The 18,279-nt window shown below is 38.2% G+C and overlaps 1 protein-coding gene across 7 annotated transcripts in view; it reads left to right on the top strand.

Annotated features, from left to right (window-relative positions):
- HERC2 (HECT and RLD domain containing E3 ubiquitin protein ligase 2) overlaps positions 1 to 18,279 on the top strand; it is a 116,399-nt gene that overhangs the window by 9,342 nt on the left and 88,778 nt on the right. For 5 of the 7 annotated variants that reach the window (XM_082303849.1, XM_082303850.1, XM_082303851.1 and 2 more), the window contains exons 3-4: positions 2,585 to 2,699; positions 10,293 to 10,430. In XM_082303849.1, the coding sequence (XP_082159975.1) occupies positions 2,585 to 2,699; positions 10,293 to 10,430 (253 nt within the window). Of the gene's footprint in view, positions 1 to 2,584; positions 2,700 to 10,292; positions 10,431 to 17,212; positions 17,272 to 18,279 lie in introns of those variants that run through there. The other 2 variants (XM_082303853.1, XM_082303852.1) reach the window with 2 other exon arrangements.

Below are 18,279 nucleotides of genomic sequence, written 5' to 3'. Positions count from 1 at the left end.
TGTAAGCTTCCACATGAGGTATTTGGAGAAGGAGGGGGAACTCTCTGTGACCTATAATCTTGGTGGTTGCTCTATCTCTATGCAACACACCAAGAAAATTACTTCGATAAGAATTTGAACACCAAACCCAAGGCAGAAGAAATTTTGTTTATTTTTTCAGTTTTTAGTTGCTTGAAAGGCTTGGGTAAACTTTGTGCCATCTGAAAGGATTAGAGGTTAAAATGGAGAAAACAATTATTGATTCTACTTTATAGCAATGCTGACAAAAGTAGTAGGTTTTCTGAAATAAAACAATGCTGCATTATGAAGAACCTCGAATTCAAAGCCTGTAGGCCTTTAGATTCTAAGCTTCAGGGCTGTAAGAATAATTTTCCATACCCAGGTGGTCTGAGAATGTAAAATAAAATGTATGAAAAGGGAGTTTATCGGACAAAAACTTAACTTTGTGAAAACCATAATTTATTATGCAACCCATCTGGAGGGTTGCCTCACTCACTATTTTTCAAGCTTGTATTTTAGCATAGGTTAGCAGTCAACAGGTGAATGTTAAAACAAAAACCAAACTGCTATCACATATGAGCCAAACATAGTGAAACAGTTGTGTTTAGCTATTTTTTCAAGAAAAAAATTGTGAAAAATAAATTCCTTAAGTGCCCCACTATGACCACATCTGATGAAGGAGAAAGTGAATGCTATTTATTTTTGAAATATTTATAGGCTGAGAATGATGCAAGAAATTCGGTCAGTGGTGAATGGTTGATCCCCCCCCCCCTTGTTGAAATGCAATTTTACTTCAGACTATTCCAATTTATAAAAAATTAAGCCAAATGGAAGGCTTTTAGCAAAATACAGAATCTTTGCAAAAGCTCTACATGCTGTCTAGCTCTGAAGAACAGGGACTGTACCTTTCAGTAAAGCATGGTCACAGTGTAATTCTGGTGCTGCACAACTGATAAATTGCAGATAAGTTGTATAATGTCTAGCTCACGCTGTGTGATTCTTTTCCCTCTTATCCCCCTGAGATCGGGAAACAGCAAGTGACAAATATGTACAATGTGTCAGCTCATATTTTTTGCTGAAAGAAAAATGATTGGAATCATTAATATGTGTTGGAGTGAATTTCTGAAGTAAGCAATATGAAGTCAAGAAACTAATACGGTAATTTAATGTGTTGCAGTGGTGTCAAAACATGCAACTTGCCTTTAATTCTTCATGTTAACTGAGGTTAGCTAGATCAGCAAATGATTTCCCTGCTGGTGGTTGTGACTCTTAAAACATGTAATCTTTAATCATTAAAATATCTTTAGGAAATAGGTCAAAATTAAATATAAGCGGACTTCTGTGTATAACGGTAAATATTTTGCAGCAGTTGTGTAACTAACATCTTTGTATTACTCCTCTGTTAAAAGACTTTGGATTTGAATACTAGTTATGTAACACAAAAACACTAATGAATAAGCCTTCAGCAGTTTTGTGTTTTTTTTTTTTAATTTTTTTTTTGAAATGTCTCTGCTGCACCACTTTGGTATGCTAAAGGTATTCTGTTTTTCAATTTCATGTACTCCCCTCCTCCCTTATGCTATACGGTTGCGAATGATAGCCTGGCTATTATGGAATTTGCTGGGGATGTTGACACCTGTTTAGCAGCATTTTATAAAGCAGAGAACAACATCAGTAGAAGACAAGTTGTCCTGGTCATTAGGATTCTTCAAGGGAGATCCGAATTGATAAATCGTTAGGAGACTCATGTTACGGCTGGCGCTTTCACGAGTGCTTCTAGCGAGCACAGTCCTGCCATTTGTTCTGTCGCGAGCATTTGTCCTGTTGCACACGTAGCGTATTGGGAACTGACCTGGGCTGAGGCGGCCCCTCGCTCTTCCCCCAGGCGCAGCTGGTTTTAGTCTTGATCGGTTCCATCGTCTGGGCCAGCAGATGATCACGCACGTGCGTTAGCCTGCATGCGAGAGGAGGCATCGTAGCAGCTGGAAGGAAGAGGGAGGGCTGTGAGAGATGCTGTGCACAGCAGGGCCAGTTTGAACTGGTTAAGTACATTTATGAATCCGTGCCTTGATGCCATTTGTTCTGGTTGAGTGCCCAGCTCTTCAGTCGCTGGTTTGGAGGGGGGACTGTATTGACTTCCCTCATGCTTCCCTGTTTTGTGACTTTATGCAGCTTGACTTTCTTTGGATAGCTTTTCCTGAAGGGAAAAAGGACACCCCACCCCATGCCCCCCCTGATTATTGCATGATGTCATTTTGAATGTGTGGATACTTCTGAGGTGACAAAATCCATGCTTTTGTGAGAATTTTTCACCAAAGTAAGTTCACCTTACTGTATTTAAGCCTATATAAAAGTTACTAATTTGTGCTTTTAGTATGAAAATAGCATAGCGAGAGAATCGGAGATCCTGAAGATCAGTTAAATCCCTATCATACACACACACAATGAATATACTAGTGAGGTGATACACGTTTTCTTTCTTCTGGGACAAAATATAAAATCTGGTGTATTTCAAATGTTAGCTTGAGTTAGCTTGAGAGCAAATTGTTGTGTGTAACTATATATAATGTATTATTTTTAACAGCTCGCTTTTACACGAGATGGACTATGTGGCTTGTGGAATGAAATGGTAAAAGATGGGGAGATTGTATATCCTGGAACAGAGTTAACACAAAGTGGTGAACTACCTCCAAGAAAAGGTATGGATTTTTAAATTATTTTTTTCTTTGTTCATTTTTTCTTTCATCACGATGATGAAAATGGAATTCAAATTTCATACTGTCACAGAACTTTGGTTTATCGTCACCTGTCTATACAATTTGCAGGTGTTCATATTTTGAATTAACTACAATTGAAACTGATTTCTTAAAGGCAAATGAAGGCTTAAATCTGTTCCAGTGTTTTGAAATTAAACTTCATAACTAGGCATGTTATTATGAGAGGCGCTTGGCGGTGTCCTTTTGTTTGGTATGCTTGGTGTGTTTATAGTTGAAGCCTTTGTTTAAAGGAAGTGGACTGAGGAATGGGGTAGAGCCCATACTGCTATTTCTAATGTTGTTTACAATCTTCATAAGGTAACTAAAAGGTCAGCTAAAAAACTGTCCACAGTCTGACTGAGAATGTAGTGCTTTTTTTTTTTCCCCCCCTTCCTTCTAGCGTACTTGAGAGCAGTTCAAATGCTGCGGATCCTGCAAATGGCAGAGTAATGCATCTATTTAGAGAAATTACTTTGGTGGAGGTGGATTTTGTTTTGTGATCGGCTACGCCAAAATGGAGTGATTCTGCTCTTGCCTTTTTTCCTTTTTCTGATTGTGGTGATCTTTTGACTCCTTATTGAACAGAAAATTAAACTGGTCAAAAAATGAAAAGGTTTATGTTTCTTAACCTGGCTGAAATGGGCTCATCAAATGGTCAGATAAGTTTTGTCAGTAATTTCTGTGACCCCCAAATAAATGAGGCTCTGCCTAGGAGAAGGGTGGAATACTGCCTTTGGTAGCAGTGAAGTATTATTTCAGCTTCTGTTACTTCCTGAACTGTACTGTTGGATAAACATCATATTTCAAACCACTAATGCTCAATTCCTTATGGAGAGAGAGGTTTTTTTTTTGTACCTATGATTTGTTGTCTTTAAAAAATGGGGGGGAGGGGGAAGTCTTTTTGACTAGAGGAAGTTATTTCTGTAGGAAAGAAGCTATAATAAATAGTTTGAGAGGAGAGCAAATTGTACATAATTTTTATCAAGAGTATAAGCTTTGTAGGTTGTGAGTGGCTGCATGCTGTAGTAAGGACTAGAATTATGCTCCTAACTGTTTCAGAGTTAGAAAACTTTTTTTTTTTTTGTCCTTCTGCTGCTGGCCCTTTTGAATATTCTTGTTGACACTGGACGAAAATGCAGCTGATCTTAGCAGAAAGGCTACTACAACAGCTGCTCATGAAATGAGTGGAGGTAGTGTAATATTTTTTTCTTAGGATTGGCTAGTTTCATGTATATTACTAAAAGGCCTCATAAACTTGGTGCAATGAAAGGAAGGGTTATCCCCTAAATAAACTGTGGGAAGTGCTTTCCCATTCACTGAGAGCTGATGATAGAGGTGTTATGATGGTCATGGTATTCAACACACTCTGCTCTCATGTAGCAGAAAGATAACAAACATCTATAATAATAAAGACAATATATTAAAGTAAATACCTGCTTTACAGATGAAATTGATGCAATTTCCTCTTTTTGTGCCGGATACTTACACATATGTTTTTATGATGCTGGTCTTTGACAGAAAACTATTCTTCTGGTATCTTTATACTTAAGTAGCCACAGAGAATTGGGATTTTTGTCAGTTATGGTGCTGTAGTGCTTCAATGATTCTGAGAAAGCTTGTAAAAAGATGTCGTAGTATAATTGGTTTTTGTTTTCAGGGCAAACATTGAAATATCAACTAGGAAAATGCAAGCTGTCAGTTCTGATCCAAAATGTAGAGAGCAGTATAAAGTAAAAAACACGAAGTGCTAAGCAAGTCGATCATCTGTGACTTCACATGTTCATCCAGACTTGGGACACCTATTCGGAATAATGATGTGAAGTTTTTTTCTTTAAAATGCTGGATATATGTATGTATACATGACTTTGAAGGATTAAAAAGGCATAAAGTGCTAAAGGCTGTAGGATACTGTTACTTAAAAATACAGAAATTCTGATGGTTTACTGTAGAAACAAGGCATTTATTTTACCTTAAAATGTCAGTGGTCCAAGCTGTGATGAGGCTTTCGAAAGCTTTCTGATATTCATGGTGGTTTTTGGCTTTTTTTGGTGGGTGTTTGTTTTGTTTTGTTTTGTTTTTGTTAAAGCAAGACTGCCACTTGTTGTTTCCAGTACTGTATTGTGGTGGGTTGACTTTAGGCAGCTGCCAGCTGCCCACCCAGCTTCTTCCTCAGTGCCCCCCCTCAATAGGACAGAGGGAGAAAATAAAATGGAAAAGCTCATGTGTCGAGATAAAGCCAGGGAGATCACTTACCAGTTACTGTCATGGGCAAAAAACAGACTTGACTTGGGGAAAATTAATTTAATTTAATTTAATTTATTGCCAGTTAAGATAGAGTTGGATAGTAAGTAACAAAGATAAAAATTAAAACAACACCTTCCCCTTGCTCTTCCTTCTGGATGGGTTAAATGTAGGTATTATATAGCACAGATCGCATCTGTTCCTTTCCACAACTGGAGTGTCTATGTTCTTCTACATAGGTACTTCTAAAACATCTATTTCTTGAAAAGCTACAATAGTTTAGAAATTTAAATATAGCTTTTTCAGGCTCTTAACTCTTAGAATTAATGTATGAATTTTCTTTCAGTGAAGTTAGCCTTCATAAATGCCATTGTGCTGGCATTGCTAAACTACTAAACAGGATTGCTAAACTACAACCATCTTGCTTACTAGACTTGAGCTTTGAGAAGAAAAAGCTAATCAAGGCTTTTTTTGGCCAATGCTGATCAGATTGTATATTTGATTCTGTGAGGCAGTAGTGAATCATGGAACCAGAAATATTGGCTGTCAGTTTGGACCTCTGAACTTGCAGCTCAAATTAAGTTTCATGAAATTAAAATCTAGAATATTTCAGTCTGTTTAGTTGGTAGTTATTTTTTTTGCATAAATGATCTACAAATGTAATTCAAGAGGAGAGGGAAAAGTACATATAAGTAATGAGATTTATGTAAAACCCAGTGCTTTTATATTAAAAGCAATATATTTTAATCTCAATATTCAGATTTTTCTGCTAAATTGACTGATTTGGAGATAAATAAGTGAGGTTGCTGTAAGTAGTCCTTTTTATTCAGTCAGTTTTAAGAAGTTTTGATTTATGCCCACCCATTGTAACTCCTTTTCTTCGCTAGTGCTATAGCTTTCTGTTGATGCTGACTGGGCTGCTCAGAAGAGGCACTTCGTTCTTTCAGTGGATATCAGCAGTGGCAATAGACTGGAAGAACATGCTATTGATAGCGAAAAGCATTCCTTTTCTCTCTAGGAGGAATATGCAAATAGTGTATTTTTTTTCCCCCTGTTAGCAGGAACATTTGATTAGGAATAACTTCTTTGTTTTTTGTTCGTGGCACTTTCAGAAAATCATGTTTGATAAATGCGTTCAGCAGAATGTGTTTGCATGTTTCCAAGTATCATCTGAGGACACAGCTGTGACAGTAGTGATGTCCAAATACAGGTGCACTTGCAGCATGGCATGTACTTAAAAGATAATCAGGCTGCCCTCAGGAAATTTGGATGAGATTAGTATCTTGTCTACTGGAAGCTATGTACTGAAAATAATAAAAAGTATTAAATAATGTTATTCTTACTGAATTTTTAAATTAGAGAACCGTTACTGTGAATTTTTAAGACCTATCAGTCAACTACACAGGTCTCTCTTTTGTGTTTGTGGTTTTTTTTTTTTTTTTTTTTGATTTCTCAAACTTCTGTATAGGTGGGAATTTCTGTTCCAATTAGCTATTTTAAGTTCCAGGGCAAAAATATAAAATCATCAGCTTCACGGCTCTGTCCTGCCTTTGGTAAACACTGTGGGCTTCCTCTTCGCTTCTGTTCTCCCTTTCCTGAAAGTTGGACCTTTGTCAGCCTAGTGCCATGGAATCCACAAACCTCATTCAGTGTTGCACCTGCAAATAAATAATAAAGCCCAAATGCCACAAGCAGTTCCAGAGAGGCTGGCAGAAACCAAATCTTTATGATAAGAATAACAGTATGTGGGAATTGGTTCTGGTGGCTACTGTTCAGACCACGTACGTATCGAACTGTAGTAGCGAGCAGGCGTATAGGCTGGCTCCTGCTTTGAACCTCCTTTCTTGTCTAAGAAATAACTCGTTAAAAGTGAGAAATGCCTCTTTTCTCTCCCCCTTTCCTGCTTCTCCCAGCCCAGCTACAGTGGCTGTACCCAGTACGGTACTCGGCTGTGGACCGTCCTACTCTCCTTGCAGGACAGAGGGAAGTCTGTAGTCACCCCGTGGGACAGTTTGACTTCATAAGTGTAAAATGCTTTATTGCATATTCAACAGATAATTTAAAGAATGCATTTTAAAAAATGGTATACCAGGGAAGAAGAAAAACTTTATTTCTGATTAGGGTTAGGAGATCAGAATCTTCTGTCATCTGGACCTCTACACCTGGAAGGCTGTGTAAACATGGCTTGCAAATGGTTAGGCATGCATCCTTCCTTCACAAATAACTATCAATTGAAGTTGTGTGTGTGTATATATATAAAAGAAAAGCTCTTTGACAGAAAACAAATTATTATTTTGTATTGCAGCTGAAATACTTCCTGGATCTGGGACTACCAAATACTATTTTAGAGTGGTTGTAAAATACAGCCCTTGCCTAAAGCACACTATGTAACTTTTTGTCTTGTGAATGGCAACACCTGTTTGGGAAACTGTTGCAAGCTTTTTCTTTCTACTGAGGGATTCCTAACTGTGTCAGTTTATTGGCATTTAAGAGCAGCACAAGATCATACTGTAACAGGTGCCGGAGGTGACTATGCAGTGTCAGGTATTTTCATCATTGACTATGAAATGTAAATTCCACCTTTAGTTGCTTCCTTTTTATCCTCTGTTTATACTCGATTAGGCTATTGCTGTGCAAGATAGAACACACATGGTGAGCTACTGCACTTGGATTTGGGAGCTAACTCCTAATTGAGGGCAACTAACTTCAGTTGCTCCGTTTTGACTGGCTAAGCATACCTACCTCAGCTTGGAGGCTTAAGGCTGTAAACCAAAACATAGTTAAGAGAAAGTGATTTCAGGGAAATATTACACGGTTGTTTTCCCTCACCACAATATTCATGCTTCGGTCTCACAAAAATGAAGTTAAAACAGGTTGTAACACTGCAGTGTGTTTTTTGCATGCATTTTTTTGAAAACTGTTTTATTACTTGTTATCTTGGCCTTTGCTGGCTTCATTCAAGATTTCTTCCTCTCTGCCGCTCTTTCTGAAAAATCTTTGGGGCTCTCTTTTTAAAAATTCCTTTCATTAAGCATAACTGAGCTTCCACAATTATGGTGCCTGTGTTGCTGCTTTCAGTCTAGACTGATACCAACTTTGTCCCTTATGGGGCAGGTGGTTTTTTTTGCAAGTGTAGTGAAAAGTCTTTGTGGAACAATTCGACATGGGCTTTTAACGTGATTTTTAGCTCAGCTCCTCCCCACTTCTCTTATTGATCCCCTTTTCTGTTCATACAGACAATGAAGAAAAAATCCACCTTGTGGATTTGCGTGTCAGGGTTGTTTTTATACAATACAAAGCTTAAGTTCCCACCTCGATCTGGACCTTCTCTATTTGCAGTGAGGAGATGGGCAAAATGACTAAGTTCATAGCCCTTTGTTGTCATCCTCTGCCAAGGATCTGTTAAAAAGCGTAACAAGTTCTCTTACAGCTGCCTGCAAAACATAGTGTCTGGGCACAACACCCTTCTAGCCACGAACTAAAATACCAGACCCTGTGGAGTGTGTCTCTAGATGTGTGGGTGAGTGGAGAAACAGTGAGATTGTGGTGTTACTGTGGGAATATCCTGAACTACTGAGGCTAAACAGGGTCCCTAGTCACTGATTTAACTCTATAATGGAATCTGTGCTCTTAATGTTACATGCTTGTGCCTTGGAATTGAAACAGCTAGATTCAGTCATATTTTGGACATGCGTTATCATGCTGATGACTGCTGTACTATTGGCTGTTCCTTGGTGTTTGCTCTCTGCGATTGCCACTTACCAGTGGGATGTCCAAACTGCTTTTTCCTGTTCTCAGGTGACTTTGCTATCCCTTCCTTAGCCCACAATGTCAGCTGCAGCATGCATGCTGCAATTATGTCTCTTTTTTTTCCTTCAGTCTTCATCTGCCACCTCCTGAGTGCTAGTGTGTGTTATAGGTTAGGAAACATTGGCTTTAATTTAAAACTTATATAATTAAGACGCCTTAAAAAGGTTTATTTTGGGAGGTGCTATTGTCTACAGCCTAACAAATTTTTAACAAAGAGGCAGTCACAGATGCAGTTACAATCAGATTAGGCATTCATTTTTTTTCAGGCCAGATGGAAAGAATAGTTGACTGTTTTTGTACTTTGTCATAGGTGTATTTTGTATGTTCTGAGGTAATGGGAGCCTTTGATCTCCAAGTGGGGTCATGCTGAGTCTGAGGCAGGCTGCAGTCAGATGTGCTGTGTCTGGCTACAGCTGTAAATCTCTTGCTTATTACTGTCTTCTGAAATATGCTGGTACAAATGCATATGTTTTGGGTGTGCGGGGTGAGATGGGGAAGACGACAAAATTCTAATGCTTGCCTGGCTTGTTGTGGCTGGGACATTTTGGGGCGGAGGGGAGTCTCTGTAGACTAGATTGGCAGACAGGAATGGAGGACCAGTCATTTTTAAGAGCTGGGTGAAAATGGCTGGAACTAAACTCTTTGTGGGTAAGTTGCAAATGCTGGACTTGAGAAATTTTGGGGGATATTTTTAGAAAAGAAGGTCAGGGTGAGGAAGACAGCTGCCAATGTGGCCCTTAATTGCAAGGCAGTCTTGTGCACTGAACTGACTGGAGGTATGGATATGGAAATCCATATCCTCTATATGAATAAGGAGAGACTTCCAGCTGTCTAGTTCTACTGTTCTACTGTGTTTAGAAAGCTGGGACTTTCATGCAGCCTTTGATTACAGAGATAAGTGACTAATGTCTGTGTTCTGTCTTTATGAAAGTAATCTCAAAAGGATTGCAAATGGTGTTTTGTTGCTTGGGCAGAAAGTGGTGGTATTATTTTCATTACTTGCTGGTAATTACTAAGATGCTAGATTCGTTACAGATGTGGAAATACTGCTGCATAAAATTAGTGTAAATGCCAATATGTAGCTCTCCTTGATTTTGAAATTAAGGCAATTGCTATCTTTTTTTCTGTGTTGGAAATGGAATATGAAAACAAATAAATACTACAGAAATGTGGATAGTTGGGAGCAAAATCTGACTTAAACTGCATCCTTTGCAAGTCTTATGTGATGGTATAGATACTAAATGTTCATCCTCCCTGGGAGGTTACAGCAGTGATTTCTGGATTCTGAGGTCACTGTCTTACAAAATGTAACATGAGACCTAGCACCTGTGACAGTTAACATGGTAAAATACTGCTCCCCCCACCCTATACTCTTAATGATAGACAATATTGCTGTATACTTGTGGGTTGGGCATTTCACCTTTACATTTCTAATCTAGAACCAAATTCAAGGGGAAAGTATCTTAACTTTTCTTTCTTTTTTAGATGATAGCACTGAATGCCAAGCTGCATCAAAGAAAGAAGAGCAAAATGACAAAGAAAAGAAAGATGAAGAAGAGACTCCGCTGCCCACTTACAGGGCCAAATCGATTGTTGAGAGTTGGGTGTGGGGCAAACAACCAGGTATTACAGCTGTTTTGGTCATTCTCACTGAAGTATTATGTATACTATATTGATCACTACTTTTGTAGCATCAGGAAGTAATTGGATCAAATGTACTTGCTGACAGATGCATCTGTTAGGTTAGTGGAATAAGTTGATAAGTGGTTAGCTGTGATTGAAGTTAAACATTTACTATAATTACCTTCAGATTTAATTAGACTCATGAATAGTCAGTTTGCACCTTTCACGCTGCTTGAAGGAGTGATAAACTGACTTGGAACAAATGCAGTTATACAGTGAAATGTTACAATGTCTTCAGAATATTTCTTTTCAGTTGCAGACACTAAAAAGAAATTGCTTAGTTTCTGAAGACTGAATTTTCTGCAGACAATAAAGGTTTAATAGGTGATTTTTCTTTTTGATTTCATGGTCTGGTAGATAAGTTTGAGTGAATCATGGGAGGAAGGTTGAAATGGCTAGTTCAATTAACTGTCTGTCCTGACCTTTGCTGACAGTAATCTCATCTATGATGGCAGTGGAAAAATGGTTTGTGTGTTCACATCTTCATGTATGGCTCTATAAAATAGTGATTTTGATCTTGAAGCCAGGTGAAGTTCGTGGCTGTTTATTACTGCAGAGCAGCAATTCATTCTCTAAAATTGTCCACGTTTAAAAATAGCAGATCAGAAGAAGCTTCACTTCAGTGGATTGTTTTACAGTTCTGGTGCATGATATTGCCTGATTCAGATGTTGGCATGTAAAAACTTTGGAGACGTCTGTTGTGCCCCTTTTCCTTTCCCTTCACCCAGAAGCACTTGAAGATCCCTGGGAAAAGTATTGTCTCTTCAGTGCCAGAATCTGCATCTGTGTGGCCCCATTTGCTAGGGAAGCTATTTGTTTCTGTTGAGCCACAGTTCAGCTGCCAGTCTGCTGTCCTCTGCTCTGTGCCAGCCAGCTTGCTCCCTTTTCTTAAGGACAGGAGGACAGATGGACTTGCTGTCACTCTAGTAGTGGGACAGAATTTTGCAGTGTAGGAGGAATGAAAAGAATTGCTGCTACAGTGGAAGGGGGAGTGAGAATTGAATGTGTTGAAGAGATGTAAGCTGAAGGTCACGTTATTTTGTTTTATATTTTTATTTAGTGTTTGTTGCTGAAGAGTAAAATAAAACTATTTTACAAAGTGGTAATCTAAATGCTGAATATCTTACCAATATGTAGTAATTCGAGGCCTCACCTTGAATACTGTGTTCAGTTTTGGGCCCCACACTACAAGAGGACGTTGAGATGCTGGCGTGTGTCCAAGGAAGGGCAACGAAGCTGGTGAAGGGTCTAGAGCGCAAGTCTCATGAGGAGCAGCTGAGGGAACTGGGGTTGTTTAGCCTGGAGAAAAGGAGGCTGAGGGGAGACCCTATTGCTCTCTACAACTACCTGGAAGGAGGTTGTAGCGAGGCAGGGTTCGGTCTCTTCTCCCCAGTAGCAAGCGATAGGATGAGAGGAAATGGCCTCAAGCTGCGCCAGGGGAGGTTTAGATTGGATATTAGGAAACATTTCTTCCCCGAAAGGGTAGTTGGCGCACTGGAACAGGCTGCCCAGGGAAGTGGTTGAGTCCCCATCGCTGGAGGTATTTAAAAGACGGGTAGACGTGGTGCTTGAGGACATGGTTTAGTGGTGGACTTGGCAGTGCTAGGTTAATGGTTGGACTCGATGATCTTAAGGGTCTTTTCCAACCTAAACAATTCTATGATTCTATAAATTTCTCCCCACTGACCAAGGTGTCTGGGACAAGACCTGGCCTTTAAGTTCACCCCCCAATTATTTCTTAAAAGTGGAAAACACAGTTTTTTTAGAACAAAAGGGATATATGTGTGTTTAGAGTTTTCAGAAAGAAGTAACTTGCTCTTGTATTAACTTCTAGTGCTTATATATAGTATGGTTTATTGGCGCACATAGAGATACTTATTCTAGAAATAACTTATGAAGATTTTATCTAATAAATTTGTAATCCTTGGTCTCTGTTACCATTTGTGCTTTAAGTTTGCATCACCTAGCTGTTACATACAAATCCTTAAACAATACTGCAAACACACTTGCAGTTTATTTATAGAAGTGTTACAGGTGGCTTTTGTTCATGATTGTAGGTAACTTTTTGTTTTGTATTTGTCAGAAATATAGCTAACAGCTGCCTTTTGAGCCATCCTAGTTTTTGTGGCTTGGTAATTAATTTTGAAAAAAATACAGAGAATCACTTCAATTTTGATACTTTGTATAAGTGTTTCATAAAGTGAGGAAAACTTGTAAGCTTTTCTTCTGTCATCCTTCATAAAAATAAAATGAACCTTTGAACATTTGCCTGTCAAAAGCATGGAGGAACTTTTGAAAAGGAGAATTGTTTCTTTAATTCTTACTTGATCAGCAACAATATATTTAAGACTTACTATGTTTTCATTTATGTTTTATACTCCTTTACAAGTAAGGTATAATTTAGAGATGTGAGCTTGGAGTTATTTTACAGAAAGAACTGAAGAGGCGTTTAAAGTCTGTGTTTGAGGTCAATGCCCTGAACTATTTCTACTGAGTTTAATGATGTACAGTCTTACATTATGAAAATAGTATCTAGACATTAGACAGTGTATACCTATGTTTTAGAAATGCTGTAATACAATTTTATTTTGCCAAGAAGTGTGGAGGATCATGCTGTTGAACTTCAACAGGCTAATCCAGTGGGCCTTGTGACATCCCTCTCCCATGAGGGCTGAGAGATTTTTGAGAACACACGAATAAAACTGTTTGTAAAATGTGTTGAGAAGCAGTACTTTTTGTCCCCCCCAGCCCTGTGCTTGTTTTGTTATCCTGGCACAAGTTCAGAGAAGCAAAATGCTTTCCGTAGTTCTAATTTATGCAGAGAACACTACTCTAATAGAACAGGGCAAAGAAGTCATAGCTTTGTTTTGGAATGGTCTTATTATGCCAAGTACTGTAAAAATGTATAAGAAAGTAATAAATACATGGGTAAGTCATTATTTGACTTTAAGGTGTTTTTCCTTCTCTCTTGCATCTTAGTGTTCATCCATTTCATATTCAGCTCAACTGATGTTAGTGTTGAACTATTCAGGCCTCGTTTTTGACTTGAGTGCTTCTTTAAAATATCTTCCCCCTATTCCATTCTTACCAGGTTGTGTATTCATTAACCAGTTCTTCTGACTTCTCCTAAAAATCTTGTTTTAGTGCTTTCATCAATTTTCTTTTCTGAAAATGTTTAGTTTTTAGCATCTTATGTGATCTGGAGAGAAGTTGAGGTGTTCAGCCCTGGATATGGGGAGAAAAAGAGGAAACCTCTGAAGTGGTTGTTCAAAACCTGCAGAAAATAGAGCAGTATTTCATTTATCTTGGGCTTCTTTTTCTTAGTCATGATGTGCTTAAGGTTGGCTATATTGAGTCAAACCAAAGGACAGTCTAGTTCAATGTCCTGACAGCAATAGCATAAATAGCAGTAGCCAAGTGAATAATTAGGTCCCATGTTTATGATACAATATCTGTAGCCTATAGACTTTGAGCCAGAGGTGAGTGTCTGGGGGAATGTGAATGTGTGTTTGGATTCCCTATCCCACTTTTATTTTGCTGGAGCGTATGTGTGCATGGCATAACTTAATAGGCTTTAATATTTTTGATGTTGATTTTTTTCCATTAATTTGTCCAGTCTCTTTTGAACATTCTGAACTTCTAGCATCCACAGCTATATGTACCAAGGGGCTTTGTAATTCAACTGTTTTATTTCATTAATATTATCTCCTCCTAGTCCTTGACTTGATTTTGGTATCTGTTGGTTTCACCTAATGCCTCATTGTTCTTATACTGGAAGAGGCAGTGAGTGGTTGTTCCTTACTTGTCTTCCCCAACACTGGTGGGGTGGGTTCTTTGTGTTTTAAGAATTCTGTCATAATCACCCCCCAGTTGTATCTTTCCCTCAGTGGAGATCTTATTTCATGCAACTTCTTTGCATGCAGAAGCTATTCTAAACACTTAGTGTGTGTCCGTCCGTGTCCCCCCCCCTTTTTTTTTATTTTTCCCCCTATATTTTTATGCCAGGGAAGGTGGGTTGGGAACTGTGTATACTACTTGAGCTGCAGGTACCTCATGGGTTACATGAAGTGGCATAATGATCTCTGTTTTTTGTTCTGTCTTGATACCCTGTTTTTCCAGCTGCTGTTGTACAGTGGACCAATTTCTTCTTAGATCTACCCTGCTGTAGTGCCAAGGTGTCATTCCTGAGTGGAAGGTTGTTTGGAGCCCCGTTAAGAGGAAAAACTGGAATTTTGTTTCCCTTGCTCATAAGTGTATATATATACTGTTTTATTGCTCACTTACTTAATTGCCCGCATACTTTTGCAGTTGGCTGTCATCTTTACTAATGTAGTACCAACAGACTTAGTAACCTAAATATTTGTCTCCATTTCCAAACAATTTATGTGTGTATGGAACAGCAGAGGAATTTACACAGGTTTCTGTGGGACTTTGCTGCTGTTGTCGCTCCTAAGTGTATACTGACTATTTATTCGTATTCCTCGATGGATTCCATACATCTCTCTATCAGCATTAAGGGTTCTAACCCTTAGCATGTTATATATATCACTATTGGGTGTTTTGAAATGTCTTCAATGCACCCTGTCTTTGTAGATATAAAATCTGAGACATTTGAGTATTTTCAACTTCCATACAAAAGTGCAGTTCTCCCTTAAGATGAATCCTGTTTCTTTTTTTGTTGGTGTTTTTTTTGTTTGCTTGTTTTTTATTTTTGTGGGGTTTTTTTGGGGTGTGTCTTAGGGAAAAAGCAGTGGCTAAATCTTTCTCAAAGCTTAAAATCATAGAGCCGTCTCACTTAGACTGTGGGTATAGTTGAGTATTTATTTAATACCACTTGAGGTCAGGTGATTTTTATTTCTTGGAAAAAAAAAAACAACCAAAAACCCACACCTCAACTGGTGCAACAACTATGTGTGTAAAAACTTAATTTGAAAAACTGTAATCTGATCTCATTCCATGTGTTTAAGATACTAAATATTGCATACTTACAGAAAAAGTTAGTTTAAATTCACCTTAATTGCTGTCTGACTAGAAAAGGGTACTTTCTACTTGGAAGCTTCTGTGGGAATGCTACTGTGCTGTTTCCCCGGTAGGACAAAAAGGTAAATGAGGAAATAATCTTAATGCAGACATCCTTAAATAAATAAGCAATGTACAGTTGAAGTGGGAATATGGTTTTCTTGTATAGTCGGATCTGGTTTATATTAGTAGTGAATTAAACTATTATGCTGGTAAATCAGTGTCATGATGTAGCACTTCTGGGGTTTCCTCATGAATGAGTGAGAGCTTGTTTACAGCCAGTGCTGCATCTTCGTTTTTCCGATATTGTTAGTATAGTTGATTGCACTAAGAAATGCTTTAGAGTCAATACCTATGGGCGCAAGTTAAAATTACCTCTGTGAATTCAGTGAGATATTGTTGAGATAGGTGCCACTACCAACAGCAATCGAATCTTTGTTTGCTTTGTGAGAGGAGACATGCAGAACCTTCATCTTGTAAGTGCTATTAGTTACATGATTAAATCTAAATTTGTACTGTTTATAAAAGTAATTAAAAGCAGTCATGGCATTGAAAAAACTGTTTTTAACCACCTTTATAGCGACATTTTCTACTTTAATAAAATTTCTTGATGAGTACTTTTAAGTTTAGATTTAGAAATGCTGATAAAAGAATGGTTCAGTCAAAGGATGAAATTTGACCTCCTCTGGTTTACATTTTTCTTCTCAGAACTCCTTCCTCCCTGTTTTTTTTCTTTTACTTTCTTGCCACTTGGAACAGAGTTTAACTTACCGCTCCTCCCCCTCCCCGGTCCCAACTTGAAAGCTGTTGCCCAGCTCCAAGTGTCTGTTTGGTTGCTGTTTATGCTCTTAAGGGGTATGTGCATGCGTATGTATATTTTTACACACACACACAAGGCTCAGTTCTTGCTATTTTGTTCTGTGCATGAGTATTTGGGCATCAATTTAAACAAGTTTTGCTCACAATATAAAACTTTGAAAATTAAGCACCCAGCCATAAAATGAGATGCATTCTGAATGTGCATGCAACTATTCATTATTTCTCCTGCTGAATACTAATAAGATGAGGTCTGCTGATGGTGATCTTTTGAATAGGGGAGCAGTCAGAAGGAAGCTAAAAAGCTAAATGCCCTTTAGGAATTATATGCTTTGTTGGTGTAGAATAATTTTGGGAGCATATTTATCTTTGTTTCTGAAGGAGATTATGTGTATGTGATTGCATTTCTGTCTTTCCCTCTAACCTTTGAATCCACTCATTCTGTGGTGATGGCTTGCAGGGCCATTAGATGCCTGTTAAGCCAAGCCAACTGCATCTTCCATCTGCTCTTTGTCCAGTGGAAATACCATGTAGTGGAAGGGAAAAGAAGAGACAAAATATAAAAATCTCTAGGAAATTAGAGCACATTAGTTCTGCTGCTGACAGGAATGTGTGCTCATTGTAACAGTAGATTCTTGCCAAATTCTGTTTGAAATGTGTTTTGAGTTTTTAGGTCTGAAATCTGTCCACACCATAACATCTATATTTGCCTTTACTAAAGCTTGTGATTCAACCAAAGTCCTTGAAACTTTTCAGTTTGATATTTGGCATTTTTATCGTTCTTAATTTACCAGTTAGAAGCCTGTGGTGTTCCCTACAAGAGCTCATGAAATAAATGTTAAGAAACCATTTAGTATGTTAATTTTTTTTTTTTTTTTTTTTTGGAGCTGCTAAAACAGGAGCAAACATGCCTTTGGACAGGCTGCCTGTCTTAGACTCGTGTCAGGTTAGTGTTCTGGCTGTGACTGAGATGGTTTAAGATGTTACTGTCTTCAGCTGCTTGTTTTGCCCCCCCCCCCCCAGTTTTGCTGGCATACCTAAATAACGTGTCACTTCTTAACCCTGTTCTGTCAAATGATCTGGGTTAAACACTACCGGTATTTTTCCTTCTAATGCAGAGAACTTCTGGCAGGAGGAATTAAGAAGTGAAGACATGTAGCTATGTTAGTTGCTGAGGGGAGGGAGGGATGTGATAAATTTTACAGAAGATGGTAAAACCTTTACCTATCTCTACTGCAGCCGGAAAGATAACTCACTGTAGTTGTCAATTAACAAGTATTCTACTAATGGTAACCTGAGAATTTAAACTTGGATGGTATGACTTCAACTCTTACATTGTAGGTACAGATTAGGTAAATAATATGTCTCTACCCTTCATAAAATAACTGACAAAGCAAAGCATTGCAAGGGATGGTTGGCATCAAGGGCTGGCATGGTGGCGTATGAACAGTTTTGTTTAAAGAGCTCCCTGTAACCTTCTCAGATGAAATTTGAATCGTTACTATTAATAAGCTATTCTCTCATTAGTCTATTTAGTTCATTGGTAATAAGTGTCGTGCAGACCTGAGGATTTATTGAAATCAGTTTCACTGGGTTGATTCCCAGACATATTTAAATCTTTCTAACGATGAACTGAATTTTCATAAAGATAAATTTACTTATGGAATAAGAGAAGATTTAAAGTGAGAAGTGTATAGATATAGCCCACTTAAAAATAGTGTTACTTGTAATAAAACGACACAGTCCTTGGTTCAGTTCTGAGTTGTCTGGGTTATAGGGCTACTATGACCTGTTCCAGCCTTTACTACACTTTGCATATGAACTTTCTTTTGCATTCTTGAAATACTAAAGAAGTATGTATAAAATATTTAAGAGTGGAATTATTTCATTTTGGTAGAAAGCCTTCCTAAAATTATAGCCATTTGAGATTGTGAAGGCAAGGTGAGAAGGGGGA

The sequence above is a fragment of the Platalea leucorodia genome (genome assembly GCF_965183815.1).
Source record: "Platalea leucorodia genome assembly, chromosome: 2".
In the NCBI taxonomy this organism is placed as follows: Eukaryota; Metazoa; Chordata; class Aves; order Pelecaniformes; family Threskiornithidae; genus Platalea; species Platalea leucorodia.
The sequence above is the reverse complement of the archived record's forward strand: the minus strand, read 5'-3'. Positions and strand labels throughout refer to the sequence as shown.